This window comes from Lepidochelys kempii, chromosome 27, assembly GCF_965140265.1.
Source record: "Lepidochelys kempii isolate rLepKem1 chromosome 27, rLepKem1.hap2, whole genome shotgun sequence".
NCBI lineage: Eukaryota > Metazoa > Chordata > Testudines > Cheloniidae > Lepidochelys > Lepidochelys kempii.
Window position 1 is genome coordinate 11364072 of NC_133282.1, and position 22899 is coordinate 11386970.

General features: G+C 46.9%; 1 protein-coding gene across 17 annotated transcripts in view; it reads right to left on the reverse strand.

Annotated features, from left to right (window-relative positions):
* Nucleotides 1–1101: 1101 nt before the first annotated feature.
* Nucleotides 1102–22899, reverse strand: part of MAPT (microtubule associated protein tau) — a 93934-nt gene continuing 72136 nt past the window's right edge. For 12 of the 17 annotated variants that reach the window (XM_073325489.1, XM_073325492.1, XM_073325495.1 and 9 more), the window contains 7 exons: nt 21295–21492; nt 19324–19453; nt 18179–18232; nt 16842–17107; nt 7727–7808; nt 7167–7279; nt 1102–1511 (listed from right to left, as the gene is read on the reverse strand). In XM_073325489.1, coding sequence (XP_073181590.1) covers nt 1296–1511; nt 7167–7279; nt 7727–7808; nt 16842–17107; nt 18179–18232; nt 19324–19453; nt 21295–21492 — 1059 coding nt within the window. In that variant the 3' untranslated portion in view covers nt 1102–1295. Of the gene's footprint in view, nt 1512–2650; nt 2787–7166; nt 7280–7726; nt 7809–16841; nt 17108–18178; nt 18233–19323; nt 19454–21294; nt 21493–22899 lie in introns of all 17 variants that reach the window. The other 5 variants (XM_073325500.1, XM_073325501.1, XM_073325502.1 and 2 more) reach the window with 3 other exon arrangements.

Sequence of the window (22899 nt, forward strand, 5' to 3'; positions counted from 1 at the left end):
GAGGAACAGCCTGGGAGAAGAGTCACCAGTTGTTGTCATTAATATGAGTTAAAAGGAGGAGCCCTAAAACCACACGTTAGTGAAACCAGAGAGCAGGCGAGATCCTTGCCTAGACAAAGGAACCAGCTCTGAGAACAGCGAGTTTGCCGTGGCTACTAGACCTACACCCTTCAGGGCGTGGCATTCGCACCACGTGTAGGGAAGCTGTGGGCTCCCAGGACCTGAAAGTCAGTTTTGCTGGGTGTAAGGAATAAGGCTGGTGCCCTTTAATTAGAGGAGAGACAGTCGGAGCCTGGGTCCCAGCCTGTGACCAGGAATCCAAGTAGCTTCGGGGCCAAATTCCAGGGGAGAAAAAAGGGTGTTTCTGTCACATCCCTCCCCAAGAAGTCCCTGGGGAAGGTGGGTGGCCTCCCATACTGTCTCTGGGTTTCTACATAGTATTAACTAGTCTGAGATTTTCATCAGAGAGGCAAGTGGGTGAGGTAACAGCTTTTACTAGACCAGCTTCTGGCAGTGGGAGAGACACATTTTCCAGCTATACCGAGCTCTTCCTCAGGTCCGGGAAAGGCGCTCGCAGTTACTCAGCTGTAACACCAAGTAGCTTTCCCAGACCGGAGAGAAGAGTTCTGTGTAGCTCGAAAGCTTGTCTCTTTCACCAACCAGAGCTGGTCCAGTAAAAGCTTTTACCTCACCCATCTTGGTCTCTCTCATATCCTGGGACCAACACTGCTACAACACTGCAAACATGAGATTTCCATTGTCATGACTCCATTTCCATGGTGAGGGCTGTGCCTCATGCTCCCCAGCAGGGGGCGGTTGCCCCCAGGAAATTGCTGGGACAATGAAACATGTTTTAAGCAAACCAGTGGCCTGGGGGTGGGTGGGGGTGCTGGAAAGCAACCAGGGATGTTGTTAGAGGTGGGGAGGTGCCGGGCTCACTGTATCTTGGGGGGCTGGGGATCAGTCTGGCTGAAATGGCGCTGGGGGAAACAGCCTTGTACCTTGAAGTTAAGTTAAATTTAAGCAGCACCACCCTCTCCAGAAACCAAACTCCCTTTGTGTGGGTGTGATCACGTTCCTCTATACTGGGCTAAGATCGCCTGGGGAAGGCGAGGGTTTATATCTAATGCTGTTACTGATTTTGAAGTCCTGGAGCCAGAGCTGAATGGGCAGTGAAAGTAGGTTAAATCATTACCCATTTGGGGGGCAGGGGGAGGGGGCAGTAGTTGTAAAAGGAACAGAGGAAGAAGGCCAGATTGATTTCTCTTCTCTTCTCTCCGCCCGCAGCCAGGCGATCACAAGCCCTGCTTGGCCAGGGAAGCAGACACTTCGTCAGCTAGCGTGGCCAGCTGGGGGGAGTCCACCATGTTGATACTGCCGGTGGAGGAGACGTTGCTAAGGCGACGGGGGGAGGCATCTCCGGAGACGGTGGGTGACTTGTAGACTATTTCGGCTCCGTGGTCAGTCTTGGCTTTGGCATTCTCGCGGAAGGTCAGCTTGTGAGACTCGATCTGCACAAAGAAGAGGCACAGGGTGAGCCCCGACATGGGGGGGGAGCGGTTCAGTCAAGCCCACGTGAGAGGCTCTGGCTGGCTTTTAAAAACGGTGAACGGGGAGTTAGTGCTCCGTCCCCACGGGCCATCCCAGGGGGTGCAGCGGGTGACTGGAGGACCGCGCAAACCTTCTGTTCCATTTTCAGCCCTGTGACAAGGAGCAGGGTGAAGCCTGGAGGAACCACTTGCCAGTAACAGACCAAGGCCCTCAGGCAGATGGGCCGCTAGAGGCAAAGGGAGGTGCCTGCAGGAAAACCAGGGCAGAACCTGGGCCTCAGTGCGCATGCTATGGCCTCACTTCAATGGAGCAGTGACTTTCTCAAACCCTGGTCTAGCAGGGCAAGGAGCAGAGTCCCCTATGCCCAATGCTGAGGAGGGAGACAAGAGACAACTGATCGGCAGTACAAGGGCTAATGCTTTTGGCTTTTCATCACTGCAGACCTGCTCTCATTCACTGCGTTCAGCTGACAGCAAAGTGAGCTGGGGTGGGGAGGGGGCCCACCTGACCCCAACTGCCCCTTTGGGAGCTTTGTCTGGGGGCTAGCAGCAGGGGCTGCTGCAGGTTAAGGCACATAGGCAAAACTCAAAGGGGGAGGAAGGACCAGAACATCACGGGGTGCTGCCCGTCAGCCCTATGGCACATTGGCTGCAGTTTGGCGGGTGGACCCGGGGCAGGGATAGCTCAGTGATTTGAGTATTGGCCTGCTAAACCCAGGGTTGTGAGTTCAAATCCTTGAGGAGGCCATTTAGGGATCTGGGTCACCCTCTAACTACTTTGAGCAGGGGGTTGGACTAGATGACCTCCTGAGGTCCCTTCCAACCCTGATCTTCTAGGGATCTAGGACTAGCAGGGGGCCGCGACACAGTGGCAGAGGTGTGCAGGGGAGGCTGTAAAAAGAACCTCCCCCGCAGTGTTCAGTTACTTTCACTGGTTATTACATTACCATCACCATCCCTCACACACGATCCAGCTGAGCGTGCCGATACTGAGCCTTTACAGGGCTCCTGCACCACGCCCAAGGCTTGCGCAATAGCCAAACCCCCCTCTCTTGTGGATGCATAAGCTCTAAGGTGGAAGCTGATGAGTGGCTACTTACTGGCATCACCATCTGGCTGCAAGTCTGGGAGCGGGCTCTCCTCGGGGATGGGGGGCTCAGCGAGCAATGACTGAGGCCCTGCACTTTGGGGGACACCATTTTGTGCACCGCGCTCATCATCCTTGCCCTTCTCTCTCTATAGGTGGAGAAATCAGTGGGGCGCAAAAGGGCGTCAGCAACAAAATTAACTGAATTAAAACCTACATCAAAGAAATGGGAAGAGGGGGGCGAGGAAAGGAACAGGTCTGCAAAATGCATCGAAGGAGAGGGGGAAATTTCACTGAGCCCATAGAGAGAGAAAGAGGACGACAGGGCCAGGAGGTTTGGAGCTAGGTAGGAAAAGGAAATCCCATTTGCTATGAGAAAGGAGATGCCCAGAGACACGATCCAAAGCAGATTCATAGGGAGAAATGCAATCGGAGCCACAGCTGTAACAGCAGCACTGAGGCCTGGTCTGCGCTGCAAAGTTTTGCCACACCTGAACGTAGCTGTCAAGAATCAGCATCCCGAACCCATCCTGTGGCCCTAAAACATCCTGCAGTCTCTAAGGGGAGGTCTACTCTGCTACCAGAGAAGTGATTGCTCGCACACCAGGCTAGCTTGATTCTAGCTAGCTCAGCTAAAGGTAACAGTGAAGATGGGCCCACAAGCTGAGGACGTACCCAGGAGTCGAGCTCGCATTTGGGTATTCCTCCCCGTGCTGCAATCATATTGTGTACCATCCAGTGTAGAGACACCCACGCTCACCAAACAAATGTAGACTATTTGGGGGAGCATGTCAGCTGTCTGGATATGTTTCACCCCGTAACTTCAGCAAGTCACTCCTGTGGGGAGGACTTCAGGGACGGAAGCAGCTGCATTGTCCAAATACCCATTTTCCCACCTCTGTTGGCCAAGTACATATTAAAACACAGTTGACGTTCCCACCCTCTCCTAGCCTAACAGCCCCTAAGGCGAGAAACCGTCACATGAAGCAGTGGGCTCCCAAACTGCTCCAGCCAAGGCCCATACCAGCAGTTGGCCAGGGCCATGCCCAATTTGTCTAAAATGGAACCAACTGCAGCTGTCCCTTGAATGGAGATACAGCCTAAAAAGCTACAGGTCCTGCTCAATCCTAGCCCAAGCAGCTCCTCCCTGGATTAAGAGGGCATATTGGGATTTGGCAGACAGCAGCTCTGTGTTAAAGGGCGAGAATGGCCCCTGGCCATGAGAGGGACTCTCTAGGCTACACCGGGCCTGTACAGCACGTTACCCTCTTTGGTCTTTTGGGGGTGCATCTAACTCTTCAAACAAAGAAAAATTCCTGCAGCATTGAGTCTCCGAGCTCAGCTCAAACTAACTCAGGCTTGTGCTACGGGGCTAAAAACAGCAGTGTCGACATTCCCACTCGGGCTGGAGCCCGGGCTCTGGAACCCAGCAAGGGGGAAGGGTCTCAGAGCCCGGACTCCAGCCCGAGCGGGAATATCTCCATTGCGATTTTGAGCCCTGCAGTGTGAGCCCAAGTCAGCTGACCCGAGCTCGGAGACTCACTGCCGTGGCTTGTTTTTTGCAGTGTAGATGTACCCAAAGTTATATTTATGCATCCAGAAGGTGTGAATTTCAGTATCATGATCACATGACTGAATGAGACCTGTGGCTAAATTACAATACCGCGATACACAACGACATGGGATTAGAGAAGCTGTGTTATTGTGTTGTTAATCTGCAGCTTCTGAATATCACATGTCCAAGTAAAGCCCCACTCCAAAGGGCAAAAGCTTCTAACTATGGCTCAGTGACTGTACCAGGAGATAAAAAGAAATGAAAAGATGCTCAAGCTGAACAAGGAAGAGAGCAGCACAGGACAGCTCAATGTGTAATGGCAGTGAGAGAAGGATAAGGAAGCCAAGTAATTCCTCAGTCAGAGAAGCTAGTGCTTGCTGGAAGAGGCTGGCAGCTAGAAAGCTTTTCAAGACATTTACAAAATGCATCCAAAAACCAAGTGCTGGAACACAGAGCTGAACAGAACCTTTCCATCTCGTTAAGTTTTTGATAAAAAAGTTGAACAATCAGCAAGGCAACAATAACCTTCACTCCTACTGCAGAGAAATTGAATACTTTGCCCCACTGTCCCCAAATTTGATTAATGAATCCACGTATCACCCCCCCACCCCAGCATCCTTGCATGATTCCTGCCTAATTCATCCACCCAGTGGTGCTGTATTCAGTGTCTCATTTCAGACGCTGGTACCATTCACTTTGCTGTGAGAATGTTTCAAGCGCTATCATCCAAGTCTTGTGTTTAAAAATAGGACTTTAATTTTTACGTAATAAACAAACAGCAAATTATGAAGTATCTTCAATGTATATTTGTTTTAATGAACAATTTACTGCAGGGCTAAATAAAAAATGCCATTTGTTATTATTGGCTATTCATGAGGTTTGATCATTATTCGACTGATTAAATCTCACTGCTTGATATGCAGCCACATGGGAGTGTGCGCACACCAACTCATCACCCCTCGTGGGGACCCGGTTAATGCACAGCGGGGCATTCAGCACTAAGAAAATCAACACAGACAGTCCAAGCAACTTCTCAATTCATGTCTAAACCATGAAGATACCGGCTATACAAATACCATATTTGCAGTAGTCACGCAATGTGCTAACAGCAAAAGTATTTTTTTACACTTCACACGTTTTACAGAGTTTGTTGGCCGATTCAGCAGAGCACTATGCACATGCTTAACTTTAAGCAGGAGTCGTCGTCTCAATACCTTTGACAGAACTAGTGCGTGCTTAAAGAGAAGACTGTACATAAGCACACTGCCTAGTCAAGGGTTTAACTGTTCAAATCACATCAACATCCCCCAAACGAATGACTAAGCCCACCCCAAGTGTTAAATATTTATTCTTACCAGAGTTCCCTGGTTTTAGTTTAGTTTAGTTTTAAATATTTAGTTTTAAATTATTAAATATGCACGTGCGCACACCACACCCCCCCACACCTCCCCGACTTTCAGATGTCAAATACTGCGGCAGACTTACAACCCAGCTGTTCAGCCTGTGCTGGGAGACTGAAGTTTGAGGCCAGAAGAGAATATCTTCTCTCTGAAATGTCAACCAACTTGCTCTTTTCTAATTAAAGTCAAGTCTTTAATAGAGTGCTTTCCTGAAATGCCAGCTTCAAAATCCAACAGTCTGCTTCATACTTTGCAGCTGAGGCTGAAAATACCAAGTAAGATGCAAACCCAACTAACTATAAGCTGTAACATCTTACAATAGGAAAGCCCAGGGTGTATGCCCATTTGATTACACTGACATTTAGGGAACAACAGAAAAACTAGGAAATCAAATAAAAAGAAATCACTTGGTCATATTGTTTTGTTCTGACAAACACCCGTCAGGGATGGTCTAGAATGATAATACTTAGTCCTGCCATGAGTGCAGGGGACCGGACTAGATGATCGCTCGAGGTCCCTTCCAGTCCTACGATTCTATATTCATGTAATATATAATTAAAATAACTTGTTCATATTAAAATGCCTATTGGCTAAAGAACTGTAAATACACACACAACCCACTCCACCCCACCCTGGTAGGAAAGGCCTCTAACAGCTCAAAATGCCCCAAATACTTAGATGTGTATTAGTCTACAAACATGGACCGAGCACAGAGTGTGCGTGTAATCACAGACACCAATAGTATGGGTAGGCATGGGATTTTTAAAAACACACAGGAGAATAACGTCTATTGAGAGGAAATCTCAGCCACACAAGTTGGGCCGAGTCGGACTGTAGCTTGCAAGTTAACACTCACACTTGCATTAAAGCCACACACCTCTCATGGTTTTCTCCCGATCGCCCCCAAAAGCAAGTGATTGGTCAATTTCTGCTAGGCTGTGAACATCTCGCTGGGGCCCTGGTATTTAGCTGCACAGCGCTAGAGTGATCAGCTGTGTCCCACTTTCCTCTGCAAGGCTGCGTTGCCCTGAGCGCGGCAGGCAGCTCTGCCGACACGCGCCGTTGCCAGGTCACCGGCATGAAAGCAAACCCGTTACTCAGCAGCACGAATGAGTCAGACGGACGGATCAGGCCCCGACACAGAGCAGCATTTAAGCACATGCTTCAGCCCTGCTGACTTTCAAGTTACGCCTGTGCTCGTAACTTGTATCGGAGCCTGAAACTTCCCAGGGGTGACAATTTACACCTTGGACAAGCTGCCTCCAAGCGGATAGCAGCACAGGGTCGCTCAGATGTGACTGATTTCAGCTGCACTGCAGCCCTCTCCCCCCCAGATCTGTAGTGGCTTCTAGAACGGGGAAGGCTGGATAATCAGGGGAGCTGTGGCAGAGAACACACCCGGCATTCAGAGAAGAGGACGCTTGTATGAAACAGGAATTGGATAAACCCGGTTGTAGCTGCTGTGTCCAGACATTGATCTGTGCTTGCCCCCATACTCTCTCCGACACGTACACAGAGCGCATGCCCACCTGAGAGAGGGCAGCAGGGACACTCGGTACAGTACAGCTTTTTACCTTTTTATTCCCTCCTCCAGGGACATGGCTGATGTTATCTAACGACCCAATTTTCGATTGCACCTTCTCTTTGAAGTCCAGTTTCTCCGATTTCACCTCCACCTGGCCACCACCTGGAAGAGAAAGCAAAGTGGGGCTAAGTGCTGCCAGAGAATGAAACCCAGGTTTCTGGAGTCAAGCATCTATTGTGCACGCTGTCTAACAGCTGTCACATCTGGGCACCAAGATATGCTGATGGATGGGGAATGATCAGAATAACGATTGTTAGCGGTGCCCCTTAAGTGTTCCGAGCCCCACCAGCCATTCTAAGTCTCTCTTCCTCAGCTAGGGTGACCAGAAGTCCTGATTTTATAGGGACAGTCCAGATATTTGGGGCTTTGTCTTAGGGCACCTATTGCCCACATCCCGTATCAATTTTTCACACTTGCTGTCTGGTCCCTGTATTGTCAGCCCAGCCCCACCTCTCTGCTCTTTATCGCTCTCACTTGGCACGGTATGTCTAAAATGTAGGTTACAAAGAAAGCACTGGAAATCTCAGGCACTACGAAGTCAGACAATACCTGGTTTATGATGAATGTTGCCCAAGGAACCACATTTGGATGTCACATGGCTCAGGTCTACAGGCTTGTAAACAATTTGCACCTGTTCATATCAAAAAGAAAAAGGGAAAGGTCACCCCATTTTTAGCATCACAAAGGATAAAGATGGCACTGAATACACTGGGACCTGATTTGGATTTGAGACAAAATGTAGTTAACCCCCGAAAGATTAATACACTAGCAATTACAGAAGAACTTGCCACCAGAAACTGTGAAATCATTAAAGCGTATGTGTCACGGCCAATCTAAAAATCAACATGTCAGCATGCACAAGGTTATCATCTGTTCTCCAAGGGGGGGGGAAGCAAAGGCAGTTTAAAGTGCTTAAGTGAGAGAAAAAAGTGGAATGTTTAATTAAGTTTCATATTCAGATCATCCAAAAAAAGATATACTAAAGAGAAATGTAAAAAAAATAAATACCTTTTCTGAAGTAAAACTTAAAGTTTATGTCCACAAAAACTGAAAGAACAGAAATGATCAATGTGTGTAGAATAAGTGACTGAAACATGTGTTTCTGAAAAATGTTGTAATGGAATTACACGAGTCGCAAAGCGATAATACACAAAACCACATTATACAGTATTACTTACAATGCATTTAAATTTTTTAGCATGTCTGAATGTGTACATCTCATCATTTCATTTAAATGGTGCCATTTAAACCAGCAAGTTCAAAGATTTCTCATCACATGACACTGATCGCCTGGAATTTTTTTTGTGGGTAACAGCCTTTGGAAACATTTAAACTGGTTAAACAAGACAGAAGTTTTGCAACACACACAACAGGGACAGTTAAAGTAAATCTGGGTTCATAGTTGTAAGAAAGAACATACTGAACAATCTGATGACGGATCATATTCTAGAAAGACCTGGGAGACCCAGGCATGCCAGGGATACATACATATGAACAAACAACACACACACACCCTAGTGACATCATGAGCAGAAAACAGAAGGGAAAACGTCCCCATATCCCTCAGAGTTACTTCAAAAGCCAAATATCTGACGGTAATACCATAGTGATAACAAGCCTTCCTTTATTTTAATGCGGTTCTTGCATGTAGATACCAGAGCGCACATTCTACATGCAAGGGAGAGTAAAACTGGAGAAAGAGAATCCTAGGGTTTGGCGTCACAGAGGAGAGAGCTGGGAATGGAGAAAGACACAGGAAAATGGCTCTTGTAATCGACACAAGAGGTCAGAAAAGGATGACTCAAAGAACCTCAGCAGCTGCTCTCTGTATCCGCAACTCCCTCACACATCCCAAGAAGTCTTCAGCACCTTTCATTTAAATTAAGTAGGCACCAATAAAAGAATACAAGCTTGAATCAAGCATAGCTGAGCTCTCGAGCCTACAGCGCCTTCCATCTTCAAAGCCATTTACAAATAATAAATAGAAATTCTCTGCCCTTCTCCCAACCCTTTTACAGACATCAATCACCTAACCCTCACAATCCTCCTGGAGGCAGAGAAAAGGCAACCCTATTTCAAAGAGGAGGATACAGAGGCACAAAGCAAGCTGCCAGAGGGGATCCATGCCAGAGCCCAGATTAGACCTCAGGAATTCCTGAGTCCCACTGCAATGCTCAGACCATCCCTCACCTAATGCACCTCTCTGGGGGAGAAGAAAAAGAAGATCACACTGGATTACCAGATGAGACCCTAGAGTGGCTGTGCCCAACGCTTACAAAAAGATGAACATTGCTATACCAACAGCTTATTTCCCATTAACTAACGGAGTTCTGAGTGGCAAGAAAGATGAATTCACTTGCCCATATTAGAGTGAATCAGTGTCAAGAGCACAGACTGCTGCCCTCTCACAAAGTACACACAGCAGCACCATGGGCCCTATGCGGAGAAAGCACAACCCCCATCCCTTTTTCTCCAAAGTTGGCAGGAAATTTGCTTCAAGGAAGCCGACGACTTCTGATGAGCCAGTTCTTCCGGTCGCTAAATAAACGTGTAACATTAATATCTGACATTGTGGTTGCACTGTCTGCTTATTTTCAAACACTGAAAGGACAGGCCCTTCTGCCAGCCCAGCCCCTGGGGGAGGGAGGGGAACCACAGAGAGGAGAAAACAAAAGGAAGTCAAATGGTGTGAAAAGGTCTGAGGCTGCTGATAAGTATAAGTAGGGTCCTACCAAATTCACAGCCATGAAAAACATGTCACGAACTGTGAAATCTGGTCTCCCCCCGTGAAATCTAGTTATTTGTGTGCTTTTAACCCTGTACTATACAGATTTCATAATATTTACAGACAATAGTGCCCAAAGCATGGCTCACAGAGCCATATAACTCATCACACAGGCAGCCTGACTCCAACTGCTGTGTGGGGACACAGCTGATCACCTACAGATTTAACGGCTAGTGAACTCGCTCAACACGCAGTTTTTGTTCCTCTTTCCTGTACGAGTACAGGTAAAATTTTTGGGCTGGGCGTGTATTTGCAAACTGTATATACAGTGGAGTGGCATCTTACGCGGGGGTTAGGTTCTAAAGTCAGAGTGTAAGGCGGAAATCGCGAGTAGTCAAAAAGAGAGAGAGAGGGAAGAACAAAAGACAACCAAAAAAGGGAGAAAGACAACATCAACGTCGTTCTGTGCAAACCAGAGTGCCGCAGGGTGGCGAGGAGCATTGTCTACGATCAGCAACACTTTAAAGTCAAGTCCTTTCTCTTGGAGGTACTGTTTGACCTCCGGAATGAAACACTTGTGGAAACAATCCAGAAAGAAAGCTGCTGTCACTGAAGCCTTTTTATTTGATTGCCAGAACACAGGCAGGAGACTTTTGTTCTTGCCTTTTAGGGCACGGGGATTTGCAGCCCTGCAGAGCAAGCCCGGCTTTATTGAATGCCCAGCCGCATTGCCACAAAACAACACAGTCACACGGACTTTAGCTGCTTTGGAGCCAGGGCCTGTCTTTCTGATTTCGAAGTGTAAGTGCAGTTAGGCGTTTTTTTCCAGAAGAGCCCAGTCTCGTCAGCATTAAAAACTGGTTCCGGAAGATAGCCCTTTGCTTCTAGGATTTTCTTTAATTGTTCAGGGTAGGCTTTTGCTGCCTCTTCATTGGCGGATGCAGCTTCACCAGTAGTCTGCACGTTTTTGAGGTTGAAGTGGTTCCTAAAACTGTTAAGCCAACCTTGGGTGGCTTTGAATTCCTTCTCATCAGAAGGCTGTCCCTCTTCGGCGGGAGGTTTGAACAGCGCGTAGAGGCTAAGAGCCTTTCCTCGCAATGTGGTGCCATCGACAGGCACACGTTTATGGTTCATGTCTTCCAGCCATAAGTTTAATGCCTTTTCAGTCTTCACTAAAAAGACTTATCACGCACCTGGCTCGTCACCTTAGCAGTTATTGGAGCACTTGATGCCACAGCTTGACGAATTTCTCTCTCTCGAATCTTGATAGCACGGATGCTTGATTCGTTGCGGCCATATTTACATGCCGCACTGGAGACATACCATCTCTCAGTAAGTCCAACACAGCCAGTTTTTCCTCCAGCGTTGGAACAGATCGCTGTTTCTTCGGTTGAGCACCAGATGAAGAAGTTGGCTGGCATTTAGGGGCCATGTTGTACAAAAAAATATGTATCTTTAAACACTAAAAACCACACTCAGTGTGGCGAGATGCTCACCCAATCAGCGGGCAGCGATCGATCCAGCAGGGGGTCAATTGATCGCTTCTAGTCTAGACGTGATAAATCGACCCCCGAGTGCTCTCCCGTCAACTCCTGTACAGTACTCCACCGCCGTGAATTATTGTTATGGTTCCTCATTTTTTGCAGAGCGCGTATAGTTGAATTCGCATAAGTTAAATGCGCGTACGATGCGAATCCACTGTAACTCTTCGTGGGCCCCTACCAAGCTGCAGTGTCACTATATGGGGTTTAAGCTAACAGTTTAAATTGGAGAATCCCCACGTCCATCTCAGCAAGTCCAGCAATACTCTGATCAGTCCTCTCAGGCCACTGCCTAAAGCACGCTGGAGACACTGTCATTAACAAAAAGAAAAGGAGGACTTGTGGCACCTTAGAGACTTGCTGGTCTCTAAGGTGCCACAAGTCGTCCTTTTCTTTTTGCGGATACAGACTAACACGGCTGCTACTCTGAAACCTGTCACTAACAAATAGATGCATGATCTTTAAAAGGACCATGGCACCCATATATCATCCTCTGCCTGAGTTTGAACGTAGCTCTCAGGCAGTGACTGGGTCTTTCACATTTTATATGGTGTTGCAATTGTAGATGGCACTTTACAGAACTAGGGGACCTCAGTTTGCCTGCACTTCCTAAACTACCCGTCCATAGCAAAGACGGGCACACAGAGAGCATTAGTATCTGCCTCTTACACTCAGTGATTCCATTCTGCAGACAATAAGGCACTTATGCTTCCAGATAGCTAGAAACCTCTGGATTAACAGGAGATTTTCTTATGGAACACTGTTTCTTCTTGAAGGATTTCCAATTAAATCTGTTCATGCGATGCATGTACCAGACTCGGCGGAGTTTATCTAACCAGGCCTTCCATGTTAATGGGTTAATTTATTGGGCATCACCAATAGCTATCCGAACGCGCGGTCGCTGAAGATAGCATTGGAGGTTTAGTGTACAAAATCACGCCACTATTAATAAGTTCTCTTATCGTGCATGAAAGTGTGAAAGTACTCACACTGCCTCCTCCAGGGCTGTGTTTGATATTATCCTTTGAGCCACACTTGGATTGAACGTTGCTAAGATCCAGCTTCTTATTCATTATCTGCACCTTCGACAGCCAGAAAAGAGCATGAGTAACACCACCATCATCCAGAGATCAACTCTGTGTTAAACAATGCAAACGGCAGAGCACCACCCAGTATAGAGAGCAGTGCCAAGGGGCTGGTTCGATGCTGCTTTGTCTGCTCAAGGTACTGGATCTACAGAGGCCAGCAGAGGTGAGCAGCGCTTGGTTAGAGCTCAGATACAATTGCTTGTCTCCAGCATAGGTAGCCCCAGTTTACAAGCTAGAAAAACATGCAAAAACCCCAGCTGTCCACGTTTCCTCCAGCACATTCAGAGGGAAACACGCCAAGCAATGAGGGGGTCGGAAAGTGCTCTGGAATTCCAAGTGAGGAAAATGAAACCTCTGCTGGCTCTGCATAAATTCCCCAGCTCTAATCTGGTGGGGTGAGAGGAGAGATGGGCCTGAAGCAACCCCCGGGCCGCCCCGCTCCAAACCCTGCCAGATTGGGGTAGATGGAGCATAGTAGACTCGCTTTCCCTCAGAGCCGCGTGACTGAGACCGGAAGGGGCAGACGCAGCCAGCTAAGAGCACAAACCAGAAATATGGAACACGGTCAGACCCCACACATGGGTTCAGAGGGATTCAAACATCTGAGACGGAAAGAGCTATAAAGGAATGGAGACCAAAGTCTTTGCACTTTATAAAGTCTTAAATTCTAGACAGAATGGCCAGAATAGCTCCGTTACAAACGAGGCTAAAGGATTTGCCTCTTTGACTCTCTATTTCAGATCTACAGCTATACACTGTTTCTAAATACACACATACACAAACTATAAATCTACAGGTGACTTACATGCGGTTATGCTCAGAGGGCCTGGCCTGCCACTAGCTGAGGCCTATCTACAGACAGACAGATTTCATGCCAGTATAACCATTTTAATTTGGAATGTGAGTTCTTACAGCTACGGTTATACTAGTGCAGCCCCCAATGTAGACACAGTTCTACTGGGATAAAGGCACCTTATACCACCACGGTTTATTCCCCTCCCCATAAGACCGTCAAACTAGGTGATCTAATGGTATTTTCTGGCTTTGAAATCTAGGAATCGAAAAGCACCTTTATACCAGTGTAACTGCATCCACACTAGAGGAGGAGTTCTGCTTTAACCATGCCAGTACGACTTTGCGTGCAGACAAGCCCAAAGTTTACTTTATGAGAAAGCTATTGTTTAGCAACGTAACCATGCGAAGAGCAGAAGAAATCCCCACTTCACTAACTCCACTACCTGGGCAAGAGTTACAAATCAACACAAATGCAGGTGGACTGCGTTATCTGTTCCTTGGTCACACGGCAGATGCACACTTCAGCAAAGCTTCTGGCCTACTGTAGCCAGTTATTGCTGCTACCATTAAGGCTGTGTCCCAGAGCTCCTTTCTCCATTTCATTTTTAAAGGGCTGATGATGGGTATGTAGAAAGTGGGGGCTGATGAAGTCTCCTATGGGAATTTTTTTTTAGCCTTAGTATGATTAGTCATTCTGGAAACAAATCAGTTTGGATGGGTTTTTAAAACAACAGCATGTCATTAAGTGCACATGCACAGACAGTCCAACGAACACACAACACGTCAGACACAGCCAATTCAATTAGGTGTTGCTGTCTCTCCCTTTACATTCATTTCTCCTTAACCTTCTGCTGTCTACCTTTTCTCCAAGTGCACTGGGCTGTTATCCATTAACATTCCATTGAAATCAAGGGATGAAGGAAAATACCTGGAACATTTAGCAGTCATTCAACACCTTTTCCACTTCTGACTCCCAGCCCTGGGCTCCATCCACTAGATTACACTGCCTTTCAAAAGCTCAAACTTCTTCAATTTGTTCCTAACACTGTAGCTACGTTTATCCTACTAAGGAGATCATAAAAGCCAAGTATACTTAATAGCAGTAAGATCCCAAAAGGACCACCACTCATTTCCCCCATACATAGCAGAAACTATCTTGAAGTTCAGCTGTTCTTATTCTTACTGTAAAAAAAGGAAACAGAAGTTTACTCATTAGGATGAGGGTGGAGGGTTAGATAACTGACTTCAAAGAGGAAATGGCTTATTAAAACAAGCATAGAGTTTAATCAATTTACTATAAATTGACTTTTCACTTTTGAAACCACTGGACTATTGCAATTTTGAAGTCCGCCAGTTCCAGTTTATTGCGTGTCCTAATGCAGATGGTTGGAAAGCAGCTTGTACAATTGGAAGAACGGGGAAATGCCTACAGAATGGCGCTTCAGCTCTGCTCTGAGTACTCTGCATGAACAGTTGGTATCAATGGTATTGTCAAGGAGGACTGCAATTCTAGCTGGCATGACAAACCAGCACTGACTCCAAAAGCCACTTAATACATTGTAATAAAAAAGTAGAACTTAACTATTTAATTGATAATCACCAGCTACAACAAAGAATGCTTCCTTTAAAAAAATACTACCTAAAATACTGCCAAAAGCCACTCAGGTGACATACCAATGTCATATCTAAATGCTGATGTCACACATTTACCCAGTCACTCAGCAAATCTCCTATACAGTCACACAAAATGGTTCCCAAGCAGCTGCTGAGGACAGTACGCGAAGTACATAGTGCTCCATCCTTCAGAGAAATGCAAACTCTTGCCATTGGACCTACCATCGGTTAGACACAGAGCAAGTCTGGTTTTGGCCAGCAGCGCCCTCCAGTGTGCATTCACCCCTCGGAAGTGGGGAAAAGGGATTCTTACTACCCTACGTTGATGAGATGTACAGTGGTGTCTAGTCCCTCAATCATCTGCCCAGGATGGGTCAGGACCCCAATCCAACAGCCTGAGAGCAATGCGAAGAAATCTAAGTAGACGGAAGGTAGGCGGCCTGGAATTCTAGTGAAACCAAGACCCCTCAGAAGATGACAAACTCCTTTGCTGACTGGTTCCTAAAGATGATTCTATCTCCAGGTCAACGATTGTTTTTTGTTTTCAAAAGGTTATTTAAAAGAACCGTTTTTAGTTTGACTGGCAGCTCAGTCTTAATATAGCCCTTCCCCCAACACACCTACACAACACCCATCATTGTGGGGTTCCCCTTCTAAACTGGAGACAGTTCGGTCTATAAGAGGGGCCATGCAGCCGGGAAGGCTCATCATCTTTGTTTTAATTACTTGTATTTCCATCTACTCCTTAGCTCGGACATTTATCTTCACACCCCCTCCCACTGCTCCCCTTCAGTGTTCCATCGTCAGTCGGTTTACCCCTCCAGACACAAGTCTAAGCTCCGCCCTCTGATGCACACCCTGCCACCACTGAGGTTGGTGGAAGCAAGGTGCAAAGGCTGAAGGCAGAATTTGGCCATGGCGTTGGAGGCTCGTGTGTCACGCGGGAGGCTGGCATGATGGTGGAAGGGGATACTGAGAATACAGTCTGGAGAGATCTCAAGGGAACCTCTAGCTCGGGGTGGCCAACCTGTGACTTCGGAGCCACGTGCGGCTCTCCAGAAGTTAATACGCGGCTCCCTGTCTAGGCACCGACTCGGGGGCTGGAGCTACAGGGGCCAACTTTCCCATGTGCCCGGGGGTGCTCACCGCTCACCGCCTGGCTCTGCCCCAGGCCCTGCCCCCACTGCAGCCCTTCCCGCCCCCTCCCCTGAGGCTGCCGTGCCCTCACTCCTTTCCCCCGCGAGCCTTCTGCACACCACAAAACAGCTGATCGGGATGTGTTTTAAAATCAGCTATTGCCCATTACTCGATAGCATCTTAGCTTCCCCTGGTCCCTAAAAGAAAGTACAGCAGAGCCTTCAGACAAGATAGTAGGAAACTATTTTCATGCACACTACTGGAGGGAAAGTCACGTAAGACTTGATTCCGAGCTTGTGAGCAGGTCCCCTTCCCAGATCAGATGATAACGTGGGTGCTCCAGGGACAAATTGCTTAAATCGATATATTGAGTGCAAAAAGTGTCTAAAGGTACAGCTACCCAGCCCGCAGGAGGGAGCCTCCAAGCCTGGCTACTAGGGCTCACGCTAGTGCTCTAAGGTGCGTAGACAGCGCTTTGAGGCTGCAGCTTGGACCGGAGCCCAGGCTCTGCAGCCCACGCCCCTCCCTTGACTCATTAAGCCAGACAAGCAATTTCAGCATAACCACCCAATTCCCTTTATGAGATTCTAAACCAGATACTGGCTGGAACTTAGGCAAGCTACTGTCATCCACAGCTGCTGCTTCAACGTGAGAGGCTGCAAGCTGCTCTTCTATTATAAATCGAGAGAGAGCTCTCCACTGTAAGCCAAAACTCCATGCAATATCTGCCCGATATCCACTTGGAAAGCAGATTTAGGATTTACCTTTCCACCTCCTGGCTGGTGCTTCAGGTTTTCAGTGGAACCAATCTTGGACCTGACATTTTTCAGATCAGGCATGGGGGCAGTAGAAGTCTGCAGGCGGCTCTTGGCAGAAGCAGGGGATTTCGGTGGTGTGCGAACCACTGCCACCTTCTTGGGCTCCCGGTTCGGGGGAGTTGGCAGGGAGGGCGTGCGGGAACGGCTGCCGGGGGTCCCGGGTGAGCCAGGGCTGCTGTAACCACTTCTGTCTCCAGACTTCGCTGGTTCACCTGCAATTCGCAGACACACATTTAACTGCAGGGTGGAAGCACGAATTGATCAATCGGCTCCAAGAATGCCCACCTGCTATTCGACATGCGGAATGCCCACGGAGTCAACATTCACAAGTTGCTCCAATTGGTACTGACCATCCCCCTACTGTGGATGGGAAGTATCTAGATTGGGGGGGCAGCGCTAGCTAGAAAAAAACACCAGTGAATCGAGGCAAGGGAGTAACGATTCTGTAGAGGAGAGTCCTGGAGCAGGGGACAGGCACAGTGCAGGGGATCAGACAGGTTGGGAAAGAAGATAAATAAAACTGCATTTGTATCTAAGGATTTCAGGGCACTTTACAAACATTTAGTTACTAATAATGCCTTCCTCTTATGTACACCTTTCCATCAGCAGATCTCAAAGCATTTTACAAAGGAGGTTGACAGCACTGTCCCCATTTTACAGATGGGGAAACTGAGGCACAGAGCGGGGAGCAGCTTGCCTAAGGCCACCCAGCATGAACAGCAGAGGCAGGAATTATAGAATGGTTGTTTGGAGCTTTACGTGCGAGCTGACCCACACTCAAAACCCAACCAGCGTTCTTAGGCAATATTCACGATGGTTCTACCAATATCTATATGGAATGAAACCCAGGTAACCTGACTCCTAATTTGCCTCTTGAACTAATCAGGACACAGACTCTCTTTCTCTCAATCTCACTCACTCAGGAACAGTGTGGAAGCAGGGGGGAGAACAAAACTTTTTGTTGACTTGCTCCATGCAACAGGAGTGGAACAGTGCTGGTACCTGCATTTCTTCAATTTCAATTGAACAGTGAATAAGAGCACGTTCCCAACCCACAACATTACGCTCGTTTTCTGAACACAGATCATGAAAAACTAGCTTCTCACAGGGCTGTGAAATTAACCTCTCAGTGCCTGACAAGTTACAAACAAAAACATTCAGATGCAAATATTTTTAATTAAAAAATATGGAAAAAGAAAACGCTGATATTGCAAAATATTTTTTAAAACAGCTCGAATGGTTTCCAAAATCGAACGGGGGGGGGAAAAGCCTTACATTTTTACCTTTCTCAGATTTTGCTGCTGTGGTAGGCGGCTTTCTCTGCTCCTTCCTGCCAGCTGAAAGAAAGTTAAAGAAACTTAAGTAAAATCAATTATGCTTCAAACTTTAACAAAGGTTTTATCCATGCCTGGATAAACAGAAGAAATATTCAGCAGGACACACCACTTTTCAGATAATTTGTGACCTCTGGAGCAGAATGCCCAGAAAGCATCAAGAGCACTGGCTTAATCACCCATATGGTTAGGAGAATGTATCCTGAATAAAAATGACGTACAAAGATGCCTCTATCCCCAAATACAGCCCCTGTGGAGGAACGAATGACTGGCCTTTTGAAAGCTCTATCAATCAATAAAAAAGAAAAACTAGATGGTAGTAAAAAAAAACGGAGCAGCTTAAATCTTCCAAATCCGAGCAGAGAGCATCCAATGAATTATACGCCCAGAGGGACTAACCAGAGGATAAAGGAGGTGCAGTTGTCATCCTAAACCAAGACGATTATATGAAGAAAGCAGACAGACCAGTATCCGACCAGGCTTATTACACAAAAACTATTCACAGCTCAGTTCCATTCACAGCTCAACACACACAAACCGGTGGTAGATGTTATACAGATCACTGCTACCACACCCACGCTCCTTAATCTGTCCAACCCTAGTGAATGAACCCTAGGGGCTAGTCTACAGGATTACCCGAAGCACAGGAAGACCCACCCTACCTAACTGTACCCGTATAAAAGGAACCTCTTCTCACTGAACGGGACACCACACTGTTCAAGAGCTAGATGAAATACAAGATTTATTCGTCCCCACTTTGCTACTGCTCAATGTCCCAGAAAGCACAGTATGTTACATCTAACACTCATCTTTCTGCATCTCACATCTCCCCATGTGTCTGGGCTCCTGACATGGCAGAGTAGCTCAGGAAGGAGAATATTTCTCCTGCAGTAGAGGAACGGGGGCTGAGTACAGACAGGCTGCTTCGTGACACACTATGCACAAAAATAGATGTGCACACCAAGTCTGACCCTGTCAGTGATTTTAGGGAGGGGCAATCCCAGAGTTTTCTGGGAAGAGAAGATTCCTGCCTCCCTGGAAACGTGCTGAACGCCCACTGGGGATTTCTGCATGCAGCACACACTCCATCCTACCAGCATTGGGAGGCGTCTTGGGGGTCGTGGGCGTTTTTGCCGGGATCCGGGTAGCGTTGGCTGGGCTTTTTTGAGTCTGTGCTGCAGACCTGGGAGCAGCCATCTTCATTCCGCTTTTCATCTCCGGACCCTGATGGCGGAATCGGGACAAAACGTTTACCATGTGGTTCGCAGACCCACGAGAAAAAAAAAACCAACCAACCGCCCAGTGAAGGGACATTCTCAAGATTTTTACTCTCTCTTCACTCAGATAGCAGAAAGCCTGCAAAGAGCTCCTCGGCTCCTGCCCCCACCATCCCAGGACTCTGCCGCAAGGTGAGGAGGGTAGGATGAGCAACTTCCAGGATGACCTCCACATGTACAGCCATTTTAGTTGTAAATGAGTCACCGCCCCTTAGCATGCTGCCCCATGATGATGTGCCGGCTGCACCAGCCCCAGTGACTGGAAGCCCTGAGGTAGCACCTACACTGAAAGGGAAGCACATGGCTGCCATGCCACCTTCCCATGCAAGTTGTTCAGTTCAGTTATGCAGTGCCATGAAATGCTTTGCTACCCTTCCCAATTAGCAGGTCTGGGCGAAAAGTAAGTCCATGTCCTTCATCTGTTCCTCAAACTCTTGCCTCACCAGTAACAAAAGCTTCCTTTCCCCGTTTCTGATCAACTGTCATTTATGTTCATTCAACAGCCCTTTTAGGGGGCTAAAAGGTTTATGAAAAATTAACCCTGCTGGCCAATTCAGACATAAAGGCTTGCTCAGGCTGGTCACTGGTGTTTAAAAATTCAAAAGCAGAATAAAATCTCCTCCTTCCCCATTTCCTTTATTGTTGATTAACCCCTTTCATCCTGCAAGGCAGCTTCCTACATTGGGTTCAAAACCATCTACTCCCTGTCTGAGCAGGACTGGGCATGAAAACTTCCACTGAAAGTGTGAAAAAGAAAGGTGAAGTGCTATTGGTCAGAGTTCAACAATTTCAAACCACTGCTCTTGCTTTTAATGAAGAAAGCTGGAGTATGTTATTGTTTGTTTCTCTCTCTATCAGGGAGAGAGTGCGCTGAGCATTATTTCCAACTGTGAATGTGACATTTTCATTTTTAAAAAATGTACACCAGCCCTGAAGCAATGCATGCCTGCATGCTGGAGATCAGAACTGGTCAGCTCCAAATTCTTTAGCACTGAAGCTCATCCTATTATTCAAGACATACCATTTCTATTCTCCCCCTTCCTTCAGGTTCTAACAAGTTATATGAATGGAAACTCTTAAGAGTCATTTTTTTATATATACACAGAATGATCCAGAGCCCTGTTAGAGGGCTGTGTATTGTGTGTTCTGCATAATTTTGTAGCATGGAAGATCTGACTCCAATATATATGAGATATATCCAAGACTATGTCAACGCACCCATAAATGCTAACACAACGTTGTTGCAATGTGAAAGAATTCAATGCCTAATTGAAATACAAGACAAAACCCTTCTGCACAAGGAGGAGAGGTTTTAAAAAACAGCATTAAAATGAATGCAAACCAAGGGAGCCTCCGAGCAGATGAGAAAGATGCGACTGCTCTGAATACCACCGAATTATAAAATTTCCACAAGAGCTACTCTTAAAGCCACTCCCTAACCAAGGACAGTAAAGGATTTCATGGTAACATCGCTACTTAGTTTGGGTTTTTTTAATAAACACTGTAAACACCAGGTGCTCCAGCCACCCCATAAATGAGCAGAATGGTTGACTGGCCATTCCTGACTGAAGCTATTCACAGTCTTGGTTGGGAGAATTTTCAGTCCAATTTACCTCCTCCGTTAAGTAACTTGAAGTAGGCAGGAGACATTACACACACACAGAACATACTGCAGCGTGGAGAGACAGGCTGATATAACTCAGCACGGGCAGGAATTAATCAGTCAGGAATGGGCAACTAATAGTGTTTTAAAGGTAACTTTGGTTTCTTTTTCACCGATTTCCTTACCTTTGGCTTGGTTTCTTTTGTTCCTGTACTGGCAGGTCGGGATGTGATAGAAGAGACTCGTTTAGGAGTGGAAGCTGGTACTGAGGACTCAGCAGGACTGGAGGGGTTTTTCAAAGGGGTTGTACTAACAGAGGAGGGTCGTTGGGGGGTAATGGAGGATCTACCTTTCAGGGGTTTGGCAGAGGAAGGTGTGGATGTCTTCACACAAGTAAACAAAATAAAAATAAAATTAAAAACAGATCAGCATGCGAACAAACAAACTGAAAAGGGATGATGGTTAAAGTCAAATATGAATGGCTAGGAGTTAGAGGTGCAATACACCAAGGCACAAGAGACAGACTTGCGCCTGCGATCAGGAGTTCTCCATCACACGACGACGTCTGGCTTGTCAGACTGAAGTCTCACTTAAAGCTTATTAGTCACCCTGTCACATTTTTTGATACATTTGAAAAAAATAAGCTGATTTGGCAGAAGCTAGTAGATCTATGACCAGAATTTCCAAAAGGGCCCAGTGCCCACAACAGGGTCAGATTTTCTAACGCGCTCAACACCCAGCAGGTCCCACTGAGAACAAGTCGTCCTGGGAACCTGGCTCCCTAGTTCTTAAGATTCAGAGAACACAGAAGAGTTTGGAGCAGGCAGCAGACTGTTCCCTGTTCCTTGATCTGAAGACACGACCTACTCTGGGGAGTTTGTTCCAATGCTTAATCACCCCCAACTGTTAAAAATTTATTCCCTATTTCCAATTTAGTTTGCCTGGCTTCAGCTTCCAGCCATTCGTTCTTGTTGTGCCTTTCTTTGCTAGATTGAAGAGTGCTTTAGTAGCCTGTATTTTCTCCCCATGGTGGTACTTGTATGCTGTAACCAAGCCATCGCTCAATCTCCTTTGTGATAAGCTCAAACAAGGTATCAGATTAAGCTCTTTAAGTCTCTCCCTGTAAGGCATTTCCCCCAGTCCTCAAATAATTTGTCCTCAAATAAATAAATGCTTTGCATCTTCTCCAATTTTCCAACATCCCTTTTTTAAAATATGGACACCAAATAGAGTAATATTCTAGTCTCATCGTCTGCATCATGATGGCAAATCTCAAAGGGACGTCGGTCTCACCACTACAGTATAACTGGCAAAATCATCTCCCTGCTCCTCCTCATCTCTCCCCCATTTAGCCATCCAAGGATCACATTTGCGGTTTTTTTTTGCTACTGCATCGTACTGAGCACTGACGTTGAGTTCATTGTCCACTATGACTTCTAAAATCCTTTTCAAACGGTATGTCTACACTGCGAAGTTGTCGACAAAACTTTTGTCTTTCACAGGTACTTTAAAAAGCCCCCCCGCACGAAAGACAAAAGTTTTGCCAACGCAAGTGGCAGCCTGAACGCGGTTTTGTTGGCAGGAGTGCTCTCTTGCCGACAAAAGCTAAGGCCGCTCGTGGGGCTGCAAGTATTTTGTTGGCAAAAGTGCCGACCAGGTACCGACAAAGAGCATTTACACACGCTGACATTTACCAACAAGGCTGTGTCGCTAAAAGCTGCGTTGTGTAGACAAGCCCTAAGCCATGGTTTCCAGGATACAGTCCTCAATTTGGTAGACACTGCCCGCAT